Below are 22,080 nucleotides of genomic sequence, written 5' to 3' on the forward strand. Positions count from 1 at the left end.
GAAATTAATTCTGTAAACTAATTTTAATATACTATGAAGTCGACTACAGATACATTTCAAGTAGTTTTGGAGCCTCCAGCAACTTTTTGGAAATTATTCGAGCCTCCAGTAAATTTTTAAAACTTGAAGTTAGTTCGCATAGATAAATTTCGGCTTTCTTACTCAATTTGATGAAATTTTGTCGAAATTTCAAGTTTTCAAAATCTGCTGGAGGCTCTAGGAATTTTCAAAAAGTTGTTTTAGGCTCCAAAATGACTTAAACCCACCTGCAGTTGACTGAATGCGTACCTATATTGAAACCAGAGTTCAGAGTGAATTTTGGATTTCCAGCTCTGTTTGCCAAAATGTTATGGAAATTTCGAGTATAGAAAAAGCTGCTAGAGGCTCCAGTAATTTCCAAAAAGTCACTATAGTGGCTCCAAAACGACTTGAAATCTTTGAAAAAATTTCCAAAAGAAATCTCATCGAATCAAAGCTCATCGCTGCATTTGCTGGCCACTCGGACCATCTGTCCTGTCCAGTCACTTTCTCATTCCTTCTGTTCAATAACTTACTTTGTAAGTCGAGTTGCCAGCAATATCATCGTACAGATGTGTTTCTTTTATGCAAATAGCCTAATTTACCATTCAAAATACACGTCGAATCAACACTGGAAAAATTTTACGACCGGTGCCAAGCTGTGTGTGCTGTTTGAAAAGAGTAAACAAAATTTCTGGTCATATGATAGGGCTATAAAAATCAGCTACCAATTTCAAAAAAAGGCTGACCAAGATTTTAAATTGGATTCGGAATGTTGGCGTAGGTAAATGCGCGCGTTATATGCACCGATCGGCGATTATATCTTACTTTTACGATCATACACGCTACGGAAACCGCCAACTAAATATTTACTCGTCCAACACGCATATTTAATAATAATATAGCTATACAGCTACAACAGCTACACAACCTGTGCATATGCATAATGCCTACTCCACTACACAATATAACCAATGCATCTTTCAGATACTCGAGTACATACATATATATATATAAGGTCAATACTATATTAACCTCGTCGTGGAACTAGCTAAGTAGGATATTAATATCGACATTTAATATTTTAATTCTACGCTTATCTTCCTTCACTGTTGTTGAAAAAAAATTACACCGAGATGCGAGAGAACGAAATACCTTTTATCGGCGATGTAATCTGAAGACGAGTACTATATACAGAAACAGATGTATCCACGACGGTGGAAACGAAAGTGAATCTTTTACCTATAAGTTATGCATCAAAAGGAAATCGCCATGCAGGCTATACCTACGCGTAATTTCGAAATCCCAACGTTATTTAGTTCAATTTTTCTAACACGACTTACGAGACTCGTACACATAAAAATGATTAGTTGCCGTCAATTTTTATGTAATCGAAATTTTCAGTACATCCTGCCTAACTATACTGTCCGAGACCGAGACGTTTTTCTATCTGAAACAATAATAGCTGTGTATTGCAATAATTAAACGCTTTTCGTTACGTAATCATTTTTTATGACGTTTCATTTAAGTATAGCGAGTAATTAATCGCTATATATGTGTTTAAGATTAAGAGTGATAGACTATGTCATTTTATATGGCTTACAAATCTCATATATAACTACGAATATATGGTTCGATGCTGCTGCCGCACTATTTATGAACTTTCATGTAGGTACTACCTTAGGTACCTACCTATGGATACTTAGAATATGACCCAATGATGGCGAGATATGTAGTTATGAGAATTATTATTGCATTCACGTGCGCCTAATTTATGAGGTGATAAAATACATTTATGTACGTATATAATTGAATTTCATATTGGCTAATGAACTTCCTCGGGCATTTATTTGACGTTTTTTTTTTTATTCTCGAAAAGGTGAAAGGTACAAACATTGATAAGTGGATGATAATGGCTAGTAAAATAAATATAGAAAGTATCTGATTGTTGTTTTTTTTCCACTCAAAGTTTGCAAACTTTTTACTCGGCTACATTTTCAATTTTTTCGATTGAAAATTTCTCCAATAATATAATGAACAGCTTACTGTTTATTCAACTGGCGAGCTTTCTTGAAGGGGGGAGGGGGAGGAGGGAGAGATTTCGGGCAAAAAGTAAGCAATGACCAATTATTCATAAATTCTTGCATTTTGAAAAAATTGTAAAAACAAATGTAACTCCCAAAAAAGGAGCTCGAATTGAACTTTCCAATTAAAAGCACCTCTTTTCACAATAAATTAAAAATGGGAAACTACGGTTCTGAGAAAAAATTGCAACAAAGAATTTTTTAGCCTCCTGTCAGCAAATTAATTTGCATCGAGAGATCCTAACATCCCTAAAGGGGCAGAAGAAGACCCCCATTTATACGAAATCCCCCCCCCCCCATTTTAAAAATGTAAAACTGGCGTTAGATTAAATTTTGATATATTTTTGTTGAACTTGTTATATTTTTGAGAATTTTGCCATACTTTTGTTGAGATTTTTTTTCCTCTGGTCAGGTCGGGAATACTATCTAAATTCCATTCTTGTTCCAATATTTGAGGAACTTCATCTCCTCGTCATCAATTGTCCGGTCCAGTTTGTCTGCGTCGAAGTCACCATATAATCAACACTTGTCATCTTGTACCTCGCCACATTTGCACAGATCGTCATTTATAGCCAAGTGCCATCTGTGTAGGTTGAATTTCAAGCATGTTGTTCTGCTTCTAATTCTATTCAGCGTTTTCCAGAGGCTGTACTTCAGTTGGTTGCCTTGAGGCAATGATTTGCTCATAGTATTGCTTCTTGATGCTGAGTTCCAGATTTGACAGCATTCAACTTCGGCAGGAGTACTTAATTCATTCACTGTTCTCAGGAAACTGTGTCTAGATTATAGTCTGCTCTCTGGTAATTCGTTGTAGCCATGCACGGGGTGTAGGTGGTTGTGTGTTGCTTTAGTTTTTTCTGCTCTGGCAGCCACCTCCATATGTACTTTCAGTGGTGCAATCCCTGTGAGACAATGCAGAGCTGTGAGTGGAGTTGGTCTGAGGCATCCTGTCACCAACTGACACTCGATAGGCTTCATTCAGGGGCACATCTACTTTCTTAGCATGTAAGGATTGTCCCCATGCTGGGCAAGCATATTCTGCAACTGACAAGAGTAACACAGTTCTAGCGCTGATGTGTGTACCAGCGTTTGGATCAGGTTTGTTCTAGCAGCCTTTTTCATTTCAGTTTTTTTCTACAGTGTTGCCTGTAGGCAGGGCTGTAAGGTAATTTATGTTGGTAAATTACGGCGGTATTTTACGGTATTTTACCAAAAGTTTATTACCGTATTTTACCATAATTTACCAAAAAGCCAAATTGAACACTTTTTCCCCATATTTCCTTCATAAATTTCCAAATTTCCATGGAAATTTATGATTTGAAAGTTACCAAAAATTTTCCCCATAAATTTCCAAAAAATGTCCATGGAAAATTTCCTATGATCTCTAATAACACCTAAAACAGATTAAAATAAACTTCAGAGGCAGGTCAGAAGTTCAGAACTCCGAAGTCAAGCTACAAATAACTCTTCATATCCAAATTAGTAAAATACCTTAAATACCATAAAATACCGTATTTTACCTCCGTGTTTTACCAGCGGATAAATTACGCTAATTTAACAGCCCTGCCTGTTGATTGATCTATATCCAGTGTCACCACTAGATATTTGGGATGATCATTGTCATTCTGAGCAGTGTTTCCCCATTGGATGTTGAGCTATCTCTGGGCTTCACAGTTTTGCAGGTGGAACAAACAGGTTTTTGTCTTGGATGGATTTGGCCTAAGGTTGGTTGGCTTTATAGTATTTGTCGAGTTCTTCTATTAGCAATTAATTACACCTTTTACAGCACAAACACTTTTATTCACGAAAAAATATTAAGAAATTACACAAACATTAAATTTATAAAGTGAGACGCGTTTTGGTCATCATAGCGACCATTGTCAATTATGAATGAGTAGAAAAATGTGAGTTACATTATAGAAGATGCGTAGTCAAGGTAGGGGAGGTAGGGGTTGATTTAAAATTGAAAGCAGAGAATCAATAACACTGTTTGGTGAGATATCATTGACCATGTTGAATTGTGTTGAATTTTTGTGGCATTTTATTTCCAAGAATTCTAGGGTGTTGAGTTGATGACCTTTTTCGGCTGTATGTAGTATTGCTATGTCTGGGAACCACTACATTCAAATCATCAACAAGGAGAGTTCTTCTACTGCCTAATTCAGTGTGTCTTCAACCTCTACAAATATGTGTCACACTATGCTGTGAGTACTAAGTTGTCTGCATAAAGGAAGCGACTTGCAGGTCCTCCAATTGGTTGGTCATTAGTGTAGATATTAAAAAGGATAGGTGACAGGCAGAGATGGAATCGATTATAATCAATGCTACATCAATTATTTTTCTCATAATAATTGGAGCATAATCACCAAATAATTGACCGATTTTTTCAGCTAAAAAAACATGACGTCATGAGGGCCGAGGGGCTTTCAGTATCATTGACCAATCAAAAAGGCCTGAAATAAAAGATCCGATTAATTGGCGAGTTCTCACCAAAGGTACGCGCTCTACAGTCTATTGAGGGAACTGGATGATTATATGATCGGAACTATTATGGCTATTGCTTTACCATGACGAAAATGATTTTGGTTCAATATTTTTAGTTATTTTTTCCATAAAAATCACTGAAATGAGTAATATTGTAACAAAGGTGCTTATTTATGTGTTCAAAAAATTTTCAGAAAGGAAAAATTTTTTGAGGGTACCTATCTTTGAGGATGAAGAACAACCATAGTGAAATTTTTAAATTCTATACACAGAAAAAAATCCTAAATGACACTGAAATCATGTTTGAAGATGAAAATTAGATTCAGATGAAATTGACAATTTCCCAAATTTGCTAAGTAGGTAATCAAAAATTCAAAAAAATGTAAAAAATGTTAAAATTAGATTGAAAAAATTATTAATTTTGGACTAAAGATATTTTTTAAATCTGTGCCATTCTGCGCCTCATTTTGAAGAATTTCAGAAACGTAATTAAATCAATTGAAAAATTCAAATTTTTTAAATATTAGGTAAATTGCCAATTTTGGAAAAATCTTCCCCCAAGGCCAAAGATTCTTCTTGCAAGATTTTTTTGCATATTCTTCTTATCTACAACTTTTTGTAGGGAATTCATTTCCATGTAAAATCAGTGAAATTAAAATTCTTTCTCATGCAATGTTTTGGAGAACTTAATTAGCATTACTGAATGTATGATCCAAATTCCAAATTGTTTTCATACAATCTTTATTGCATGAAAATATTGTTTGAAATTGAAAATGATTTTAGCTTACCAAAATTAAAAATTAAAATTTTTTAAAGAAACAAACAAAAATAAAAATGAAAAATTTTCTTTGAAAAAAGTTGATACCTATTGAGATTTAAACTCATAATTTTTAATTTAATAATTTGCTATTCAAGTTTAGAATTCTTCATTCTTGTAGTTCTAATTATTTTCCTAACAAGTGAAAATTAATGATAAAATTTTACAGACAGATTAATTATGAGGGATACCAAAAACACTGGAAGAGACGAAGAGTGAGTACAACTTGCCACAAATGTACTTTACGTACTACATAATTTCATCGTCATTTTTATCCATGTAGTTGAAGAACAAAATTACCTTTCCTTCTATAAAAGGGTGAACAGCATTGTGGAAATAATTTGACATCAAAGGCATACAAATTAACATTTATTTCTTCATCAGTTTATCACTTTCATCACTCATTTTGGCGAATTCTTCAGAAAAATGCTTTAAAAAACTTGAACCACAATGGTAAAGCAATAGCCATAATCAACTCCGATCATATAATCATCCTTATCTACAAGGTTGACACTAGCGCTCCAAGTTAAAGAGAACTCGCCAATTGATGATGTCCCAGTTATTTAATGGGACCCAAATAATCGATTACAATCGATTATAATTGGCAATCGTTCCATCTCTGGTGACAGGACATTTCCCTACGGCAAGCCATTCATTTTCCTTCTCCAAGTGCTATTCTTCCCATCTAAAGTCACATAGAACCTCTGGTTTTTAAGCAGTGTTGTGATGATTTCTGTAAATTTATAGTCCTTGGTCAGTTCATAAATCTTATACCGAAGTAACTGATGACTAGAGCTCGGATTTTTATGCGCTTAAAAAATCATTTTATGCGCATAAAATATGCATTTATTTTGATCAAATTATGACAAAATATGCCCTTATTCATCAAAATATGCACTTCTATGCAACATCAATATGGGTATCTATAGAAAGGATTTTTCATTTTAAAGGTGCTGAGAAGGCCAGAAAATTAAGAAATTCAAAAAAAGTAGGTTGAAGTCTTGAATTTTACTTTGAATAATCAATTTTAGGTTAACTGTAAATCGATTTAAAAAATCGTTTTTTCAATTTTTTCAATTTTTAATGAAAAATACTACCAAAAATTGATTTTTTGGCCAAAATTTCCAAAATATGACTGAAAAATGGAAAAAATGCCCAAAATATGACAAATATGTGCTTAAAATGTCTAAAATATGCATTTATATGCATTTATACCCAAAATATGCAAAATATGCGCTAACAAGTTGGGCTCATTTTACTCATAATTGCATGATTCACAAAAATCCACAGGATATGCGCAATCTTCTGTACGAAGAATGAAAATATGACAAATCATAAAAATCCAAGCTCTACTGATGACACACTGTGTCAAATGCTGCAGAGTTCCACAAACACAGCACCAGTGACCTTGGGCTGTTCAAAACCATCCTCTATGTGCTGTGTTAAACTCAGGACCTGACCAGTATAAGATTTCCCAGGTCTGAAACCTGCCTGCTAACTGATTAGGTTCTTGTCAATATGCTCAGCTACTCGATTTAGGACCACTCACTCAAATATCTTATGCAGATGACATAGTAACAATATAGGGAGATAACTTTTAGGGTCATCTGGGTCTTAGCCTGGCTTCTGGATAGCAATGACACGGGCCTGCCTCCATGATTGAGGTATTTTTGATATTTCTACACAAGTGTTGTACAATTCCTGAATCCAGGTAACAGTTTTCAGCCAGAAATGTTTTATCTGCTCTACATACTACATTTTATCAACACCTGCTGCTTTTTGATTTGACCTCAAGAGTATGTGAATGGTGATGAAAAGTTATCCACTTCCTCTGCATGATTACAATTTATGAGCAACTGGTGAGCAATCTGGTTTGCTGTTGTCTGAGTGAAATTGCGTGCTCAACTTTTTTCGCCATTCAGTCTTTTGAGCAGATGCCATGCTCTTTGACTGTCCTTGCCAAAGTTCAGATCTTCTACCAGTCCCGGCCAGTTCTCCTGCCTTGACTGAGCTATCTCTCTCCGCGGCAAGTTTATCTCCAAGCTCTATGGTATCATCATCAAAAGGATTCTCATTAAATTTATCAACATATTCATTGTACTGTGCAATGAGGCTCGGTTTCATACCAGAGATGTAATCTTTCCTTGCTCCTCTTGGGATGTGCTTGACTGAGATTCGTTAAAGAACTACATTAAAAAGATCATAATTTTCTGGCACTGCATCCAGCTCCTGACTGAAGGACTCCCAATCTGCCTTTTTAAAGTTTATTTTGTTGTTATATTTTTGTTATTTGTTAATTTAATTTCTGTTATTGGATTGTTAATGTTAAAGGCCAAGATGCCGGACGTCATAAAATAAAACTTTTTGATGATGATAATGAATTCTTCAAAAAAAAATCTCGTGTATTTAAAAATGCCCTCAAAACACTAAAAAAATTGGAAATTTGAATAATTTTTCATTTTGTAAGTCCCTAATTCCCTATTTTTGGAATTTAAAATTTTCATTTTATTTTCCTTTTGCATAATTCTACAAAAAAAATTCTTGTATAAAATTCTAAAAATTGGAAAGCAATTTTCTGGTCATAAGTATGATTCATTTTAATATCCTTGAACAAGTAAAAGTTCGTTTGTAAAGTATACGTACACGTATACAACTGCAGTACTCCTTCGTACGATGGCATTTTCTACTCGTAAACGTTTCTCGACGACGTTGGAGATTGAAAATATCAAATATCACATTTTTCAACTCTCGATAAATGAAATTTATTGCATAGAAAAATGTCACCGAATCAATCATGCGCAATGTGCATTGTGCACACGATGCATGTATGTATTACTACACTTTATGCAAATGATGCCGTACTGCGAGTACACAAATATAGGTCAACTTGTCTCATCGTCAGTTAGTTGTCCATTCGCAATAGTTTTCCAAATTGGAACGATGTTCATTGGCATACAAAAACGGCAAGATTTACCAATAAGGTATTGAAAAATAACTCGATGGTTATTCAAATCCGTAATGATTGCAATCCATCATCATCGAATTTTCCCGCAAGTGCAGGGACGATTTTCAGGGGTAGAAATGAGAAAAATTCGCGTCAAGTTCAAAAAACAACTTTTCTTGCGATCGTCCATTCAAGCTACGAAACCCAACAATGTTGTCACAGAAAAATGAAATCGAACACGATCCATTTAATAACCTTTTAAAATACTTCCTCCACTTCTCGCTGGCAAAATCGACAATCGCATCATCAAATTAATATAACAAAATATAATACCTACAGTTACACTGTCAAATAATCTGATAAAAAACTAAAGAAGTTGTTGAAATTTCAGCCAATGTTTTTACACCTTCCAATTAAGGGCCATGGGTCAGACAATAGGTGCAGTTTGGATCCACGCGGTGAATAACAATGACTGATAACTCATTTAAAATCAACTCGAGTATAACGAAAAATTTTCGTACAGACGAAAAACTTTTCAGCGTTGAAAAGAAACTTGTTGATTCATTTACGATGGGTAATGCGATCTTCATATTAATCTGTCGTAATTATAATAGGTACATATCTCATCTCTTTATTAGTACTTCTCCTTGGCCATCGTATGAATCCAAACGATGTACTTTTTTCCAACAACGTACAGCTCATGGTTCTTTGTTTGCGAACATTCAATGCTCTCTCTCACTTGTGACTTGATCGTAATCGTATCTCTATAGAATAATCGGCCGAAAATTAAACCATCATCGGCTGAATACTTATTACGTGATTAATTACGAACCGAAACAATGGCGTGAATTTTCAGGGGACACGCGGTTGCGGTTTTTAATGAGGAGTTGAAGGCATGCAGCAGGCGATTCAGTTGCATGGAAAGTCGAATATAGGTATAGGTACATTGTAGATTTGAACGATATGTTGGTTAAATTTTGTGTCAGTGGTAGTCGATGAATGATTAATTTGGATAATTCGTTTCATAATGTAATCTGGTATTTAAGGTTCACTGGTTCATATGTCCTACATGAAAAGAAAAATGGGTTTTCATGAGAAAAAGAAGACTAGGCGCCTTTGTGTACGTACGTTTGAAGTAATCTGTCGATTTTTGCCAATTCGAGGTCATGTCACTGATTTTGAAAATCAATTTACCTACTGCACGTATCACTTCGGGTTCTTCTTTCACCAAATTTTGCTGAAAATCTAAAATTTGGTAAGGCTCATGTTCGCTCCGCAAAATAATTAAACATAAAGATATCATCATCATCATCCATGTTTTCAAACCGTTTCAAAAACTTTTCGAGCCTCCAGAAAATTTTTGAAAGTTGAAATTTTACTCCGTAGAGTTGGAATATTAAAATTTTTCCCATTTATCCTAAGTTCATCATGCTGAGTCGATTAGAGGTGGTCTCAAGTTATTCTATAGCCTCCAGTGACTTTTTAGAAACGCCACCATTCCTGTAAAAATACGATTAGACGAGCTTTTTAGTAACCTACTTGATTGATTACACACAATCTTTCCAAAATCGTCCGTCCCCCCCAATTTTGAATTCACAAAAATTTGTTGGAGGCTCCAGAAAGGCTTGAAATCATCTCCGATCGACTTAGAATTGTTGAAATTAGGGTATAAAGTAAATTTCAGCTCTCCAACTTCATTGGGTGAAATTTTGTGAACATTGCAATTCACCAAAATCTGCTCAAAACGATTCAAAAGCGCAACGTTTCCGATCGATTTTACGGCTGAAAAGAAGCCAAGTACAAAATTTCAGATTTCTAGATCAATTTTTTTCAATTTGATTTTTTTCCATTCAGCATTCGGTTATCAAAAATTCACCAAAAATGGACTTCAGCTCTTGAAATTTTGGCTGGTGATATATTTTTGCATGCTTTTTCGATTCAGCTTTGTTCAATTTAAGACTTTTTCTTTCAGGTTCCTTACTTTTCAGTCAAGTCATTTTCTGGAGAATGGGCCAAATTTTACTCCAGGGGAATTTTCCTGTTGGCAAATTTTTTTCTGTGAGAAATGTTTCTGCTTTAGAATTTTCCTGTCCAAATTTTCACCCACTTTTTTTTGATAGGTAGGTCTAGGTACTTAATTCAGTGACAAATATTATTTCTGCGGAATTTTTCCAACATCACAATTTTTATCCGCAAAATATTTCCCCTTGAGAATATTCATAGCAAAACAAAGACTTTGAAGGGCACGTTCATTCAACAGTTTTTTTTATTTGAAAATCAGATTCATAAAACTTGAAATTTCCACAAAATTGTATCAAAATTCCAGTTGAAAAGACGAAATCCATTCCGTAAACTAATTTCAATAAGGTATGAAGTCGACTGCAGGTAGATTTCAAGTCGCTTTGGAGCCTCTAGCGTATTTTTCATAGCTCCATAAGTCAATAAAATGTTACCGAACAGAGTTGGAAATCAAAAATTCACTCTGCACTCCAATTTCAACACGCTATCAAGCCGACTGCAGGTAGGGTCAAGTCGTTTTGGAACATCCAGTAAATTTTTGAAACTTGAAATTAGTTTGTAGAGTGAATTTCAGCATTCTTATTACATTTGATGACATTTGATGGAAATTTCAAGTTTCAAAAATCTACCGGAGGCTCCAAAAATTTTCAAAAAGTCGCTGGAGGCTCCAAAATCACTTGAACCCTCCTTCAGTCGGCTAGATAGCGTGTTGAAATTGGAGTGCCGAGTAAATTTTAGATTTCCAGCTCTGTTTGGCAAAATTTTATGCAAATTTCGAAACTAGAAAAATCTGCTGGAGGCTCCAGTAACTTCCAAAAAGTCGCTGGAGGCTCCAAAACAACTTGATCCCACCAGCAGTCGACTTGATAGAGTGTTGAAAAAGTGCAGACTGCAGAGTAAATTTTTGATTTCCAACTCAATTTGGTAAAATTTTATTGACTTATCGGTTGACTGCTGGTGGGATCAAGTTGTTTTGGAGGCTCCAGCGATTTTTCGGAAATTACTGGAACCAGCAGTAAATTTTTGAAACTTGAATTTCGGCATTCTTATTCCATTTGATGACATTTTGTGGGAATTTCAAGTTTCAAAAATCCACTGGAGGCTCTAAGAATTTTCAAAAAGTCACTGGAGGCTCCAAAATCACCTGAATCCTCCTGCAGTCGACTAGATAACATATTGAAACTGGAGTGCCGAGTAAATTTTGGATTTCCAGCTCTGTTTGGCAAAATTTTATGCAAATTTCGAAAGTAGAAAAATCTGCTGGAGGCTCCAGTAATTTCCAAAAAGTAGCTGGAGGCTCCAAAACATCTTGATCTCGCCAGCAGTCGACTTGATAGCGTGTTGAAAAAGTGCAGAGTGAATTTTTGATTTCTAGCTCTGTTTGGTAAAATTTTATTGACTTATCGGTCGACTGCTGGTGAGATCAAGTTGTTTTGAAGCCTCCAGCGATTTTTCGGAAATTACTGGAGCCTCCAGTAAATTTTTTAAACTTGAATTTCGGCATTCTTATTCCATTTGATGACATTTCGTGGAAATTTCAAGTTTCAAAAATCCACTGGAGGCTCCAAGAATTTTCAAAAAGTCGATGCAGGCTCCAAAATCAGCTGAATCCTCCTGCAATCGACTATATAACATGTTGAAATTGGAGTGCCGAAAAAATTTTGGATTTCCAGCTCTATTCAGTGGCGTAGCCAAGGGGGAGCGAAGGGGGCCATGCCCCCCCCCCCTTGAGAGCAAAAATTTGAAAGAAAACATGCAAAAATGGACGTTTTTTCGTTGTTTGGACCCATTTTTTCCGAAAATTTTCGCTCTCGCTTCGCTCGAGCAGTACTTTTGCCTTAATTTTCATACAATGGATTTCCAGAAAATTACCCCTCACTTCGATTTTTCATGCCTAAAAATCTGGTTTTGCCCCCTCCTTGAGAAAATCCTGGCTACGCCACTGGCTCTACTTGGCAAAATTTTATGCAAATTTCGAGTGTTGAAAACTCTGCTGGAGGCTCCAGTAATTTCCAAAAAGGTCGCTGGAGGCTCCAAAACAAGTTAAATCCACCTAAAGCCGACTTCATAGCTTATCGGAATTAGTTCGCAGAATGGATTTCGGCTTTCCAACAACTTTGATAAAACTTGTAGAAAATTTCAAGTTTCAAAACTCTACTGGAGGCTCCAAGAATTTTCAAAAAATCGCTGGAGACTCCAAAATCACTTGAATCCTCCAGTAGTCGACTGGATAGCATGTTGAAATTAGAGTGCCGTGAATTTTGGGTTTCCAGCTGTGTTTGGAAAAATGTTATGGGAATTTCGAGCATTGAAAAATCTGCTGGAGGCTCCAAAACGACTTCAAATCCACCTAAATCTGACTTCATAGCTTATAGAAATTAGTTTACAGAATGGATTTCGACTCTTCAACTGCATCTGATGAAATTCGGTAAAAATTTCAAGTTTGAAAAATCTACTGGAGGCTCCAAGAATTTTCAAAATGTGAATAGCGGCTCCAAAATGTGCTTGAACTCCCCAGCAGTCGACCAAATAGCGAGTTTAAATTGGAGTGCAGCGTGAATTTCTGATTTCCAACTACATTTGATAAGATTTTATGGAAATTTCAATTTTCAAATATCTGCTGGAGGCTCCAGAACTGCTCAAAACGGGTTGAAACTGTTTTCAATCGATTTAGCAGGTCGAAAATAGCGTATACATTCCGAATTTCAGGTTTCTAGGTCAAGTTGGTAAAATTTTGATTTTTTTGTCATTTTTGGCTTAATAACAAACTATACTCAGGTAAATTTATAACCCCCCCCCCCAATCAAAAACATACCGAAATTTGGAAAATTAAAAAATGGCCGCCATTTTGTAATCAGGGCCCATTTTTTGCGGGGGAAATTTGCTTTAAAATGTTCCTCAGGATGTCACCCCTCAAAAAAAGTTGTCACCGAGAATTCAGAGGGGGGCTAGAGGTACAATTCGTTTTTTTTGTTATACGTATGCCGAACCCGGACTATAAGCGATTTCCAAAATTTAACCGCTCAGTAGAACTTTAAAAGTGCACTGAATTTCGATTTTAATGCCCTTGGTCAACATTATGTAGAACTAACATTTGAAACAAGTTCAGTGTAAGAACTATAGAGCAAAAAAACCACGAAATCACAACTATTTTCAGACCCATAATCTCACTTTAATTCAGGACTTCAGGAGCACTTCTGGAGTCAAGATTTTTCCTCGGTGATTTCCAACTCAAAAGGAAATTTTCCACTGAATTTTGTTAGAATCCTCCGACATCTCCCCCGCCCCTTATCCATCCCATTGCCCATAATTTTGCTTCTTACTCAATTGATTCCTTTCACCGCATATCTCTCGAACACCTATAAATATTTATGTGCCTATTATTTCCAATATTAAATTCCTGATCTCAAAAAAATCAACACTTCATCATCATCACCTTCATCACTATTACGTAACGTTCAAAATCCTCGAATATTTTATCGCCACTCGAATATGTAATTCACTGACATCTCATTCATCAAAATATTTCGACGCCATCTTCAGGTATGTACATTACATCCATTCAACGTCACAAAAACTGCGAAATTATTCAACATTACACGACAATGTCCCTCATTGAGTAATCCCATAATATTCCACCTTTTACGTAAAATCGCAAACCATAAAAATATTTCGAATTTCACATCGAGATTTGTACGTTCCTCTCAAAGAGGCGGAATTTTACCAAATTGTAACAATATGAGGCGCGATGTCCGGCTCGTCCAAGTCCAATTCAACAGGTTAATTTTAGACCGGATTGTTTACGAGCGAGCGACCGACGACGCGACGATTGCCTTTAATTACGTAGTCGTTTAATTACACCAGTTACGTTTTTTTTTACGATTAATTTCCGCCATCGACATCGTTTTTGAATGCACAATGTGTTCACAGGTGTCTTCGACTCGACGAATGCAGGTATGTTTAGCTTCCTCTTGACTGCAGAGATTCTGTTCGAGAAAAGTGGCTCGTTTAACGACAATGTTTTTTTAAATGTCGATGTCGCAGACATTCCATCGAAAATTAATATTTAATTACCGTAATTTTTTGGTCAACACTGTAAACGTACCGTACGCGTTGGAATGACGAATCGAGACATTATTATATGTAAGCTTTTTACTGGTGAGATTTTAAATGGGTACCTTTTATCACTTTGGATTACTCATCGACGCGTGTAAGTGTTGGAGAAAAAAATTGCACGCTACTTGAGATAAGTGTGCCCGCGAATCGCGATGCGTAGGTTCGACTTGGAATTATAATTCATAAACCGTGTAATATTCTACTTTATTAATGGTTATTATAAAGTGAAATTAAGAAAAATATTTTATTGGCCGAGAGTCTCTCCATATAGGTATAAATTTCCCTCTTGTGCATACTTCTCGAGAGGAACTTTCTTATAGGTGAAGCTCTGAATTGCAAAAATTTCTCTACAGGTACTTGGTAGTTGGTACTTTGTTGTATACGATCGATATTCTCGCGTAGGAGGTTATTATGTATTTAAATCCAGCGTACGAGTAGGTATAGGGCACCTTTCATCGATCCAATATAGTACCATATAGACGAAATATCGATAGGTTGTACTTCTTCGAGCCATTCATAATTTCATACCTGGTAGCTACAGAATGTATATAAAAGCGTAATTCGCAAATAATACGATAGGTGCAGAGATCGAGCTTTTGCATACAGTCCATCTTGACTGATCAGTCACGCTTCGGTAAAAAAAAAAAATCGTACTCGCTAATTACGTAGGCGTGACGAAGCCATTATTAATTGTTTTTAGTCCCATTTTTCTATTATTATTAACGACTCTTGCTATAATATAAGAATTATCGTAATAAAAAGTCATCGTTATTATTATGATTATTGATGGGGAAGCGAACACAAAACATAACAACGCCAACATGAGTACCTCTACCTAGTATAGTCTATCGTGTCTCATCGCACAGCACCATGATCGAGTTTATACGTACGTATACTCGAACACGATGCAGAAGAACTTGTATACGTAGTATGCTGCACTAGGCGATTTGATAAGACAAATGAACGATTTTGGTAGCGCGGTTAACCGCTTTCTCTGCTTTGGGCACTTTGCACACCTATTATCAGCCGATAAAATGACTTTCGCTGATGCATCGCGCGCCAAGCGCCCGTAAAAGTACACGATCGCGATGGGCTTTTCGCGCAAATCAACCTGTTTGCGGCGCGCAGAGTGCGGCGATTAAAAAATTCCTCAAATTTTAAACACTGTTCGCTACTCTGTTCGTTGAACCGTCGATCGTCGTTGTAGTCGCTTTTTTTTTATTATCATTCGATTCCGATTAAATTGATCGACCGAACGGTAAATTGACGGTTGCATTCGTCGAAATTTTCGCTCGAAGATGGCTGTGATTTTAACGATTGTGTTAGTTTTCGCCGAGGTTTAATGACTCGGGGTGTGGCTGGAAGGGGGTATGAGAGAGTTTCAGGTTTAGAAGCATTTCGAAAAAATGTATTTTGAATTGGGACACAATTTTTTTTATTTTCAGCAAATTTTGGGAGCCAATGAGACGTAAGAGAGGCCGAATCGAAAAAATAACTTCAAATTCGTATTCAGCGCTCCTAAAAACCTAATAAACCATATGTCACAAGATTTTTCAAGTTTCCAATTTTTTGGGGGGAGAGGGGGAAGCAATGAGGCGTTGGAGGGGCCGAATCAAACAAATAACGTCATATTCGTATTCAACGCTCCTGAAAACTTAGTAAAGCATATGTCACACAATTTTTTGATTTTCCAACAATTTTTTGAGGGGAGGGGGTGGCAATCAGGCGTTGGAGGGACCGAATCAAAAAAATAACGTAATATTCGTATTCAACGCTCTTGAAAACCTAATAAACCATATGTCACACAATTTTTCAATTTTCCAACAATTTTTTTGATGGGAGGGGGGTGACAGCAATCAGGCATTGGAGGGACCTAATCAAAAAATGACTTCAAATTCGTATTCAGCGCTCCTAAAAACCTAATAAACCATATGTCACACAATTTTTCAATATTTCCAACAATTTTTTGAGGGGAGGAGGGGGTGGCAATCAGGCGTTTGAGGGACCGAATCAAAAAAATAACGTCATATTCGTATTCAGCGCTCCTAAAAACCTAGTAAACCATATGTCACACGATTTTTTCAATTTTCAAAAAAAAAATTGGTGGGGAAAGGGGGTGAGGCGATGAGACGTTGGAGGGGCCGAATCAAAAAAATAACTTCATATTCGTATTCAGTGCTCTTAAAACCTTGTAAACTATATTTCACACGATTTTTCAATTTTCCAACATTTTTTAGAGGGAAGGGGGGTGGCAATCAGGCGTTGGAGGGACCGAATCAAAAAAATAACTCCATATTCGTATTCAGCGCTCCTGAAAACCTAAAAAACCATATATCACACAATTTTTTAAATTTTCAAAAAAAATTGGAGGGGAAAGGGGGTGAGACAATGAGACGTTGGAGGGGCCGAATCAAAAAAATAACTTCATATTCGTATTCAGCGCTCCTGAAAACCTAATAAACCATATGTCACACAATTTTTTCAATTTTCAAAAAAAAATTGGGGGGAGAGGGGGTGAGGCAATGAGACTTTGGAGTGGCCCAAACAAAAAAATTACTTCATATTCGTGTTCAGCGCTCTTGAAAACCTAGTAAACCATAATTCACACGATTTTTTCAATTTTCCAAAAATTTTGGCCCCCAATGAGACGTTGCAGGGGCAGAATAATAAAAAAATAGCTTCACTTTCGTTTTCAGCACTTCTAAAGACCTAATAAACCTTGTTGGCAATTTTAGACATAAAAGCAAGAATTTTTGCCAACTTTTGACAAAGAGCAGGACTTTAACAATTTCAGCACAAAGCAGAACTTTTCGGAAATCATTTGCAAAAAAATAGTGATATCTACTTTTTGTCAAATTCTGCAGAAAAAGCAAGACTATTTTTTTTTTTTTTTTTTACTTCTCAAATCACAAATTTTCAAAAACTTTTTCCCTCGCTCCACTCGGATTTGTTTTCTTTTTTTGTTCAAAAATTGAAATTTCTCAACAAAAAAAACCAACTTCTCGAATAAAAATGATCGTATTTATGCCTCTCGAAGTACAAATTTTCAAGAGCTTTCGCCCTCACTTGATCTTGTTCTCTTTTCTTTTTCAAAATTAACATTCTAAAAAAAATAATTCAAATTCTAAAATTTTAAAAACCAAAAAAACAAAATTTCGCATAAAAAACATCTTTTTTAGTTCCCTCAAAATACAAATTTTCAAAAACTTATAATCTTATTTTAAAATAAAAAAATTCGCATTTGAGCCCCCAAAAATCCAAAACAGAAAATGATGACCATTTTTATAAGTCATATAAAATCTGATATCATTTGGCATATTTTTTCCTCGACATCAGTCAGCAAATTATCAGTCGACCCCTCCCCCCTCTCAAAAAACCTTTATATAGTTTCGAACCTAGAAATGGGACCAAATTATATTTACTCGATCCGGACCAGAATAATTGGCTCTACAAAAGCCCTGCTTTTAGATAATTTTTTGAAAAAAATTAAAATCTTTAGCAAATTTTTCTAAAAAGCAAAGCGTTACACCAAAAAGCAAAAATTTGACAATTTCAACAAAAAACAGCAATTTTTGGGCAATTTCTTTTCAAAAATGCAATCTTTAAGTAATTTTTAGACATTTTTGAGACAATTTTAGGCGAAAAAGCGAAATGTTTCAATTTGTCAAATAGCTAGCATTTTTGGCAATTTATTGCAATCAAGCGAGATTTCTTGACAATGTTTTGAAAAAAGCAACATTTTTCTAAAAATTTTTTCAAAAAAAAAAAACGAAAATTTAAAGCAAAATTCTAATTTTTGTCAATTTTTTGAAAAATATCAATTTTTAACAATTTTTAGCAAAAATCAGTAGTTTTTTGACAACTATTAGCAAAACATGATATTTCTACGCAAACTTTTTTTAAAAAAGCGAGACTTTTCAAGGGAATTTATAGCATATGATAATTTTTAGCACAAAATGAGGCCAATTTGGCAATTTTGAAATACTTGGGATTTTTTGTACTCGCTTTTTTTGACAAGTGAGACATTTCAGCAAAGGGTAAAGCTTTGCATGAAAAAAATTATATTATTGAAAATTTGTAAAAAAAAAAAAGAGGTAACTTTTAGCAACCAAAACTTTGATTAACCAAAAGTTACTTTCAGTAACTTGAATAAAATTACTTTTTCCTTCTCAAAAAGCGATTCGATTTTGATCATTCATATAAGTGACCGATCTATCAATGTAGGTACGTCTAGTCCCTACAGTTTGAAAAAAAGATCAAAATTAGGTACATTTTTTTTCTTTAAAAATCAACGTTTTTGATCGATTTTTTAGAACATTGAAAGTGACGAAAACGATTCAATTTTTCAAATTACTGCTCCTGTTTGTGTAGCTAAACAGGAGAAAAAGTACAAAACGATAACGTAGATTATCAATACATCAATCATCGCAACAGGTAAAGAGCAAAAACTCGCCCACAAGCCACAACAAATGCACCCTCACTCCCTTTCCACCATCACAATAATCCAGTTCGTGGAAAAATTATAAATTAAATCACCAATACTAGACTTACGATTTTAAATAGGCTACATAAAATTGAATTATTTTTCAACATATTTTAAAAGTCGATCTATTTTCTATTCCACAGGTCGAGAAATTAAACGGTCATTCGAACAGCGATACCAAAAAACCACTCGAATGTCCCAAACTACCCCATCTTCAAGAGCTAAAAAGTCACAGTCAAACCAAACACGATGCGAAAATTATCGAAATACACGACGACGATTCAGACGTATCAAATGCACACAAACGAATACAAGAAACGACGAAAATTCCGAACGTAAGTATACCTACTCGTATGCACATCTAGGTCTACCTACTTTTAGTCTTTTATAGCTATATTATGTAGGTACTTTGGTACATCATCAGTCATCACTCATCACTCATCAGTTAAAATCATCTAAAAGAAACCATTTATACCTACATCATATTGTGAGACCTTCCCAAGACTCGTTTCATTTTCCCATATACTACATACTCCAACTCCATACACTTGGTCAATAAAATTGGACGATGATACGCGCCATCGTACATATAGTATTAAATACCCTGATACGAGGATACGACTGAAAAAAAAACCACATAAATCACTATCGTACACCTGAACAAAAAAAATGACCAACCTCTTTCACGAATACGGAGCAGTTACCTCATAAAACTGTCTCTTTGGTTCGAAAAAGTCAGATAATTTTTTAAAATTCGAAACCATATCCGTGTTTATGAAAGTATAGCCAGATTTACGACATCACTATAGCTGCAGTAAGAATAGGGCAGTTATCTAGATCCAGACAAAATCTGCTCACACTATTCAAAGTGTAGACTGTATAGACGAATGAGACGAGATGCAGCTATTCTGAATAGTTTGTGTACAGGTAGGCTATCAGTGAGTGAGTGCAAGATACATAAAAAAACGTACATCTATCGTTGATAGATCGGACTAAACCCCCTCGGACAGTTATAAAGATGTTCGTAAAATAATAACCTATAAGCTAGTATAGGTATAGCGGAGAAACAAGCGCAACACGATTGTTAATGATGGTTCAGCGACCTAAAAAATGACCTTAAATGTAACATAATCTATGTGTTATTTCAAAAACAGTGTTTCATAAGGTAATTTTCTCCTTAAAATGAGAATATCTACACTTGGAAGCGTCCGATGCATTTTTTTTTTTTAAATACGCGATGGTAATTTCGTATTTATGATCCATGTCTCCCTCGGGTAGATACTTTATACATTGGTAGTACGAAAAAAAAAAAAACAATCTGTACTGTAAGTATAGCGAGATGCAATCAAACGCACTTAGAAACCACTGATCTGGCCAAAGGTTTGAGTGGAAATCGTGATGTAACTTCTTTGTTTCACAGATCATTGTTCACGAAAGACGTTCATCTATTCGCCGTAGATCACGTATATTATAAAATAAATATCAATCGGTGTATGATCTGGTATTTTCATATCGGCACTTTTTATAAAACTCACCAACCAATGTCTATCTCACTCTCGCTCTCGCTCGTTTTCTTATACGTATAGGTACCGAGTTTCGGCTACAATGAGATTATAATTGTCGGAATATAATCACTGTGATTAAAGAGCTGCAATGCAACGAAAACGTGAAGTTGTATATCGTGCATAGGTAACGAAGCATTGATTAATTTTAGGTAAAAAGAGGTGCCAGGTCTGCGTGCATATTGCGGATGAGATAAGCAAAATGGTTATTCGCACGTTTCTTTGAATAGGTATCAGATATTGTTATTGTATGTATTATATTTCGGGTAACGCGAAGAACTTAAATTTACAGTACAACGAGCTCTTTCACCTATTTCATCTCGATTTCGAAATCGAGATGTCTTCAGGTGAGAGAATAGTTCTCAATTTTTCATTTTTCCCCACCTGCAAAAAAGTGGCGTCGATAGGCTCCTCCCCACCCCCTCAGTTGAAAAAATCAACGAATTTTTTCGAAAATTCAATTAGTCAAATTTTTTTGTTTTTGGGACAGAATTTTTCTAAACAATCTCATTTTCGAGAGAAAACTTCCTTTCAAACCATATATTAGCTTCTTAGAAAGTAGCTCTCCCCCCCCCTAGTTGAAAAAATCAGAACGAGGAAAACATTTTTGGAAATACTTTCATTTCCACATAAGAATCGTTCTACATAGCCCACTTTTGAATAAAAAAACTTCGCTGGACCCTTAAATAAAGTTGGCTCTCTTGTATGGAATCCCCTTCACACATTAAAAAAAAATTGGGAAAAATGAAAAAAGATGAAAAATTGATGTCTGTGAAAACTTTTGAGAAATCCTCATTTATAGGCAGAATATTTCAAAATAAGCACAATTTTAAGAAAAACTTTCCTTCGGTTTCCTGAATGATGTTGGTTTTCCTATATGTACCTATAGCCTCTCAAAGTAGAAAAAAATTGACCAAAAAAATGAAAAATTGATATTTTGTACAAATATTGTTTGAAAATATTTCATTTCTAGGCAGAGTATTTTTAAATAACCACATTTTCGAGGAAACCCCTCCCTAAATCCAATTATTTTTAGAAATTGAGGGAGGAACCAAGTTTCACTGTTTCAGGATTAGAATTTTTAAAAACCCTTAAATTTTTTTTTTTTTGCGAAAAGGGGCACTTTTTACTTTTTTTTTTAACATGCAGAGGGGTCAAAAATATCTGTATTTCTAATGAAAATGGACTAAATCTAAGGACTAGAAATTAAATAAACATGAAAATTGCAATTTTCTGGCAGGGGGTGAGATGGGGGCTTCCTGGCACAACTTATCTTTACTTGACCAGTTGGAGATATTTTTTTCATAAAACCAGACAATTTTAGGATACTTATTAATAATTTTTTTCCCACAAGTATGTACCTACTTAGGTGTAAATAAGAGCTCTTTCCTATAAGTAAAAACTTGAATTTTTTATTGTTCCAATTTTTAACGGGGGTGGGGGAAGAGGCGCTCAAGTGTAACACTTTTTCATTCCGTTGGTGGGGTAAAAATTATTGAATAATATTTCCCTCATGAAAATACAATACGAGTAAACTAAATCCAAGGATTAGA

At 35.2% G+C, this 22,080-nt stretch overlaps 1 protein-coding gene and 1 long non-coding RNA gene across 3 annotated transcripts in view; one reads left to right on the forward strand and one right to left on the reverse strand.

Moving 5' to 3' along the window:
• The window catches only part of LOC135846792 (uncharacterized), a 186,732-nt gene that overhangs the window by 126,623 nt on the left and 38,029 nt on the right, over positions 1-22,080 (forward strand). For both annotated transcript variants that reach the window (XM_065366077.1, XM_065366085.1), the window contains one exon: positions 19,109-19,300. In XM_065366077.1, the coding sequence (XP_065222149.1) occupies positions 19,109-19,300 (192 nt within the window). The remainder of the gene's footprint in view (positions 1-19,108; positions 19,301-22,080) is intronic.
• Positions 1-22,080, reverse strand: part of LOC135846898 (uncharacterized) — a 170,540-nt gene that overhangs the window by 113,110 nt on the left and 35,350 nt on the right. The window lies entirely within an intron of this gene.

The sequence above is a fragment of the Planococcus citri genome, chromosome 1 (genome assembly GCF_950023065.1).
Source record: "Planococcus citri chromosome 1, ihPlaCitr1.1, whole genome shotgun sequence".
NCBI classification, from domain to species: domain Eukaryota; kingdom Metazoa; phylum Arthropoda; class Insecta; order Hemiptera; family Pseudococcidae; genus Planococcus; species Planococcus citri.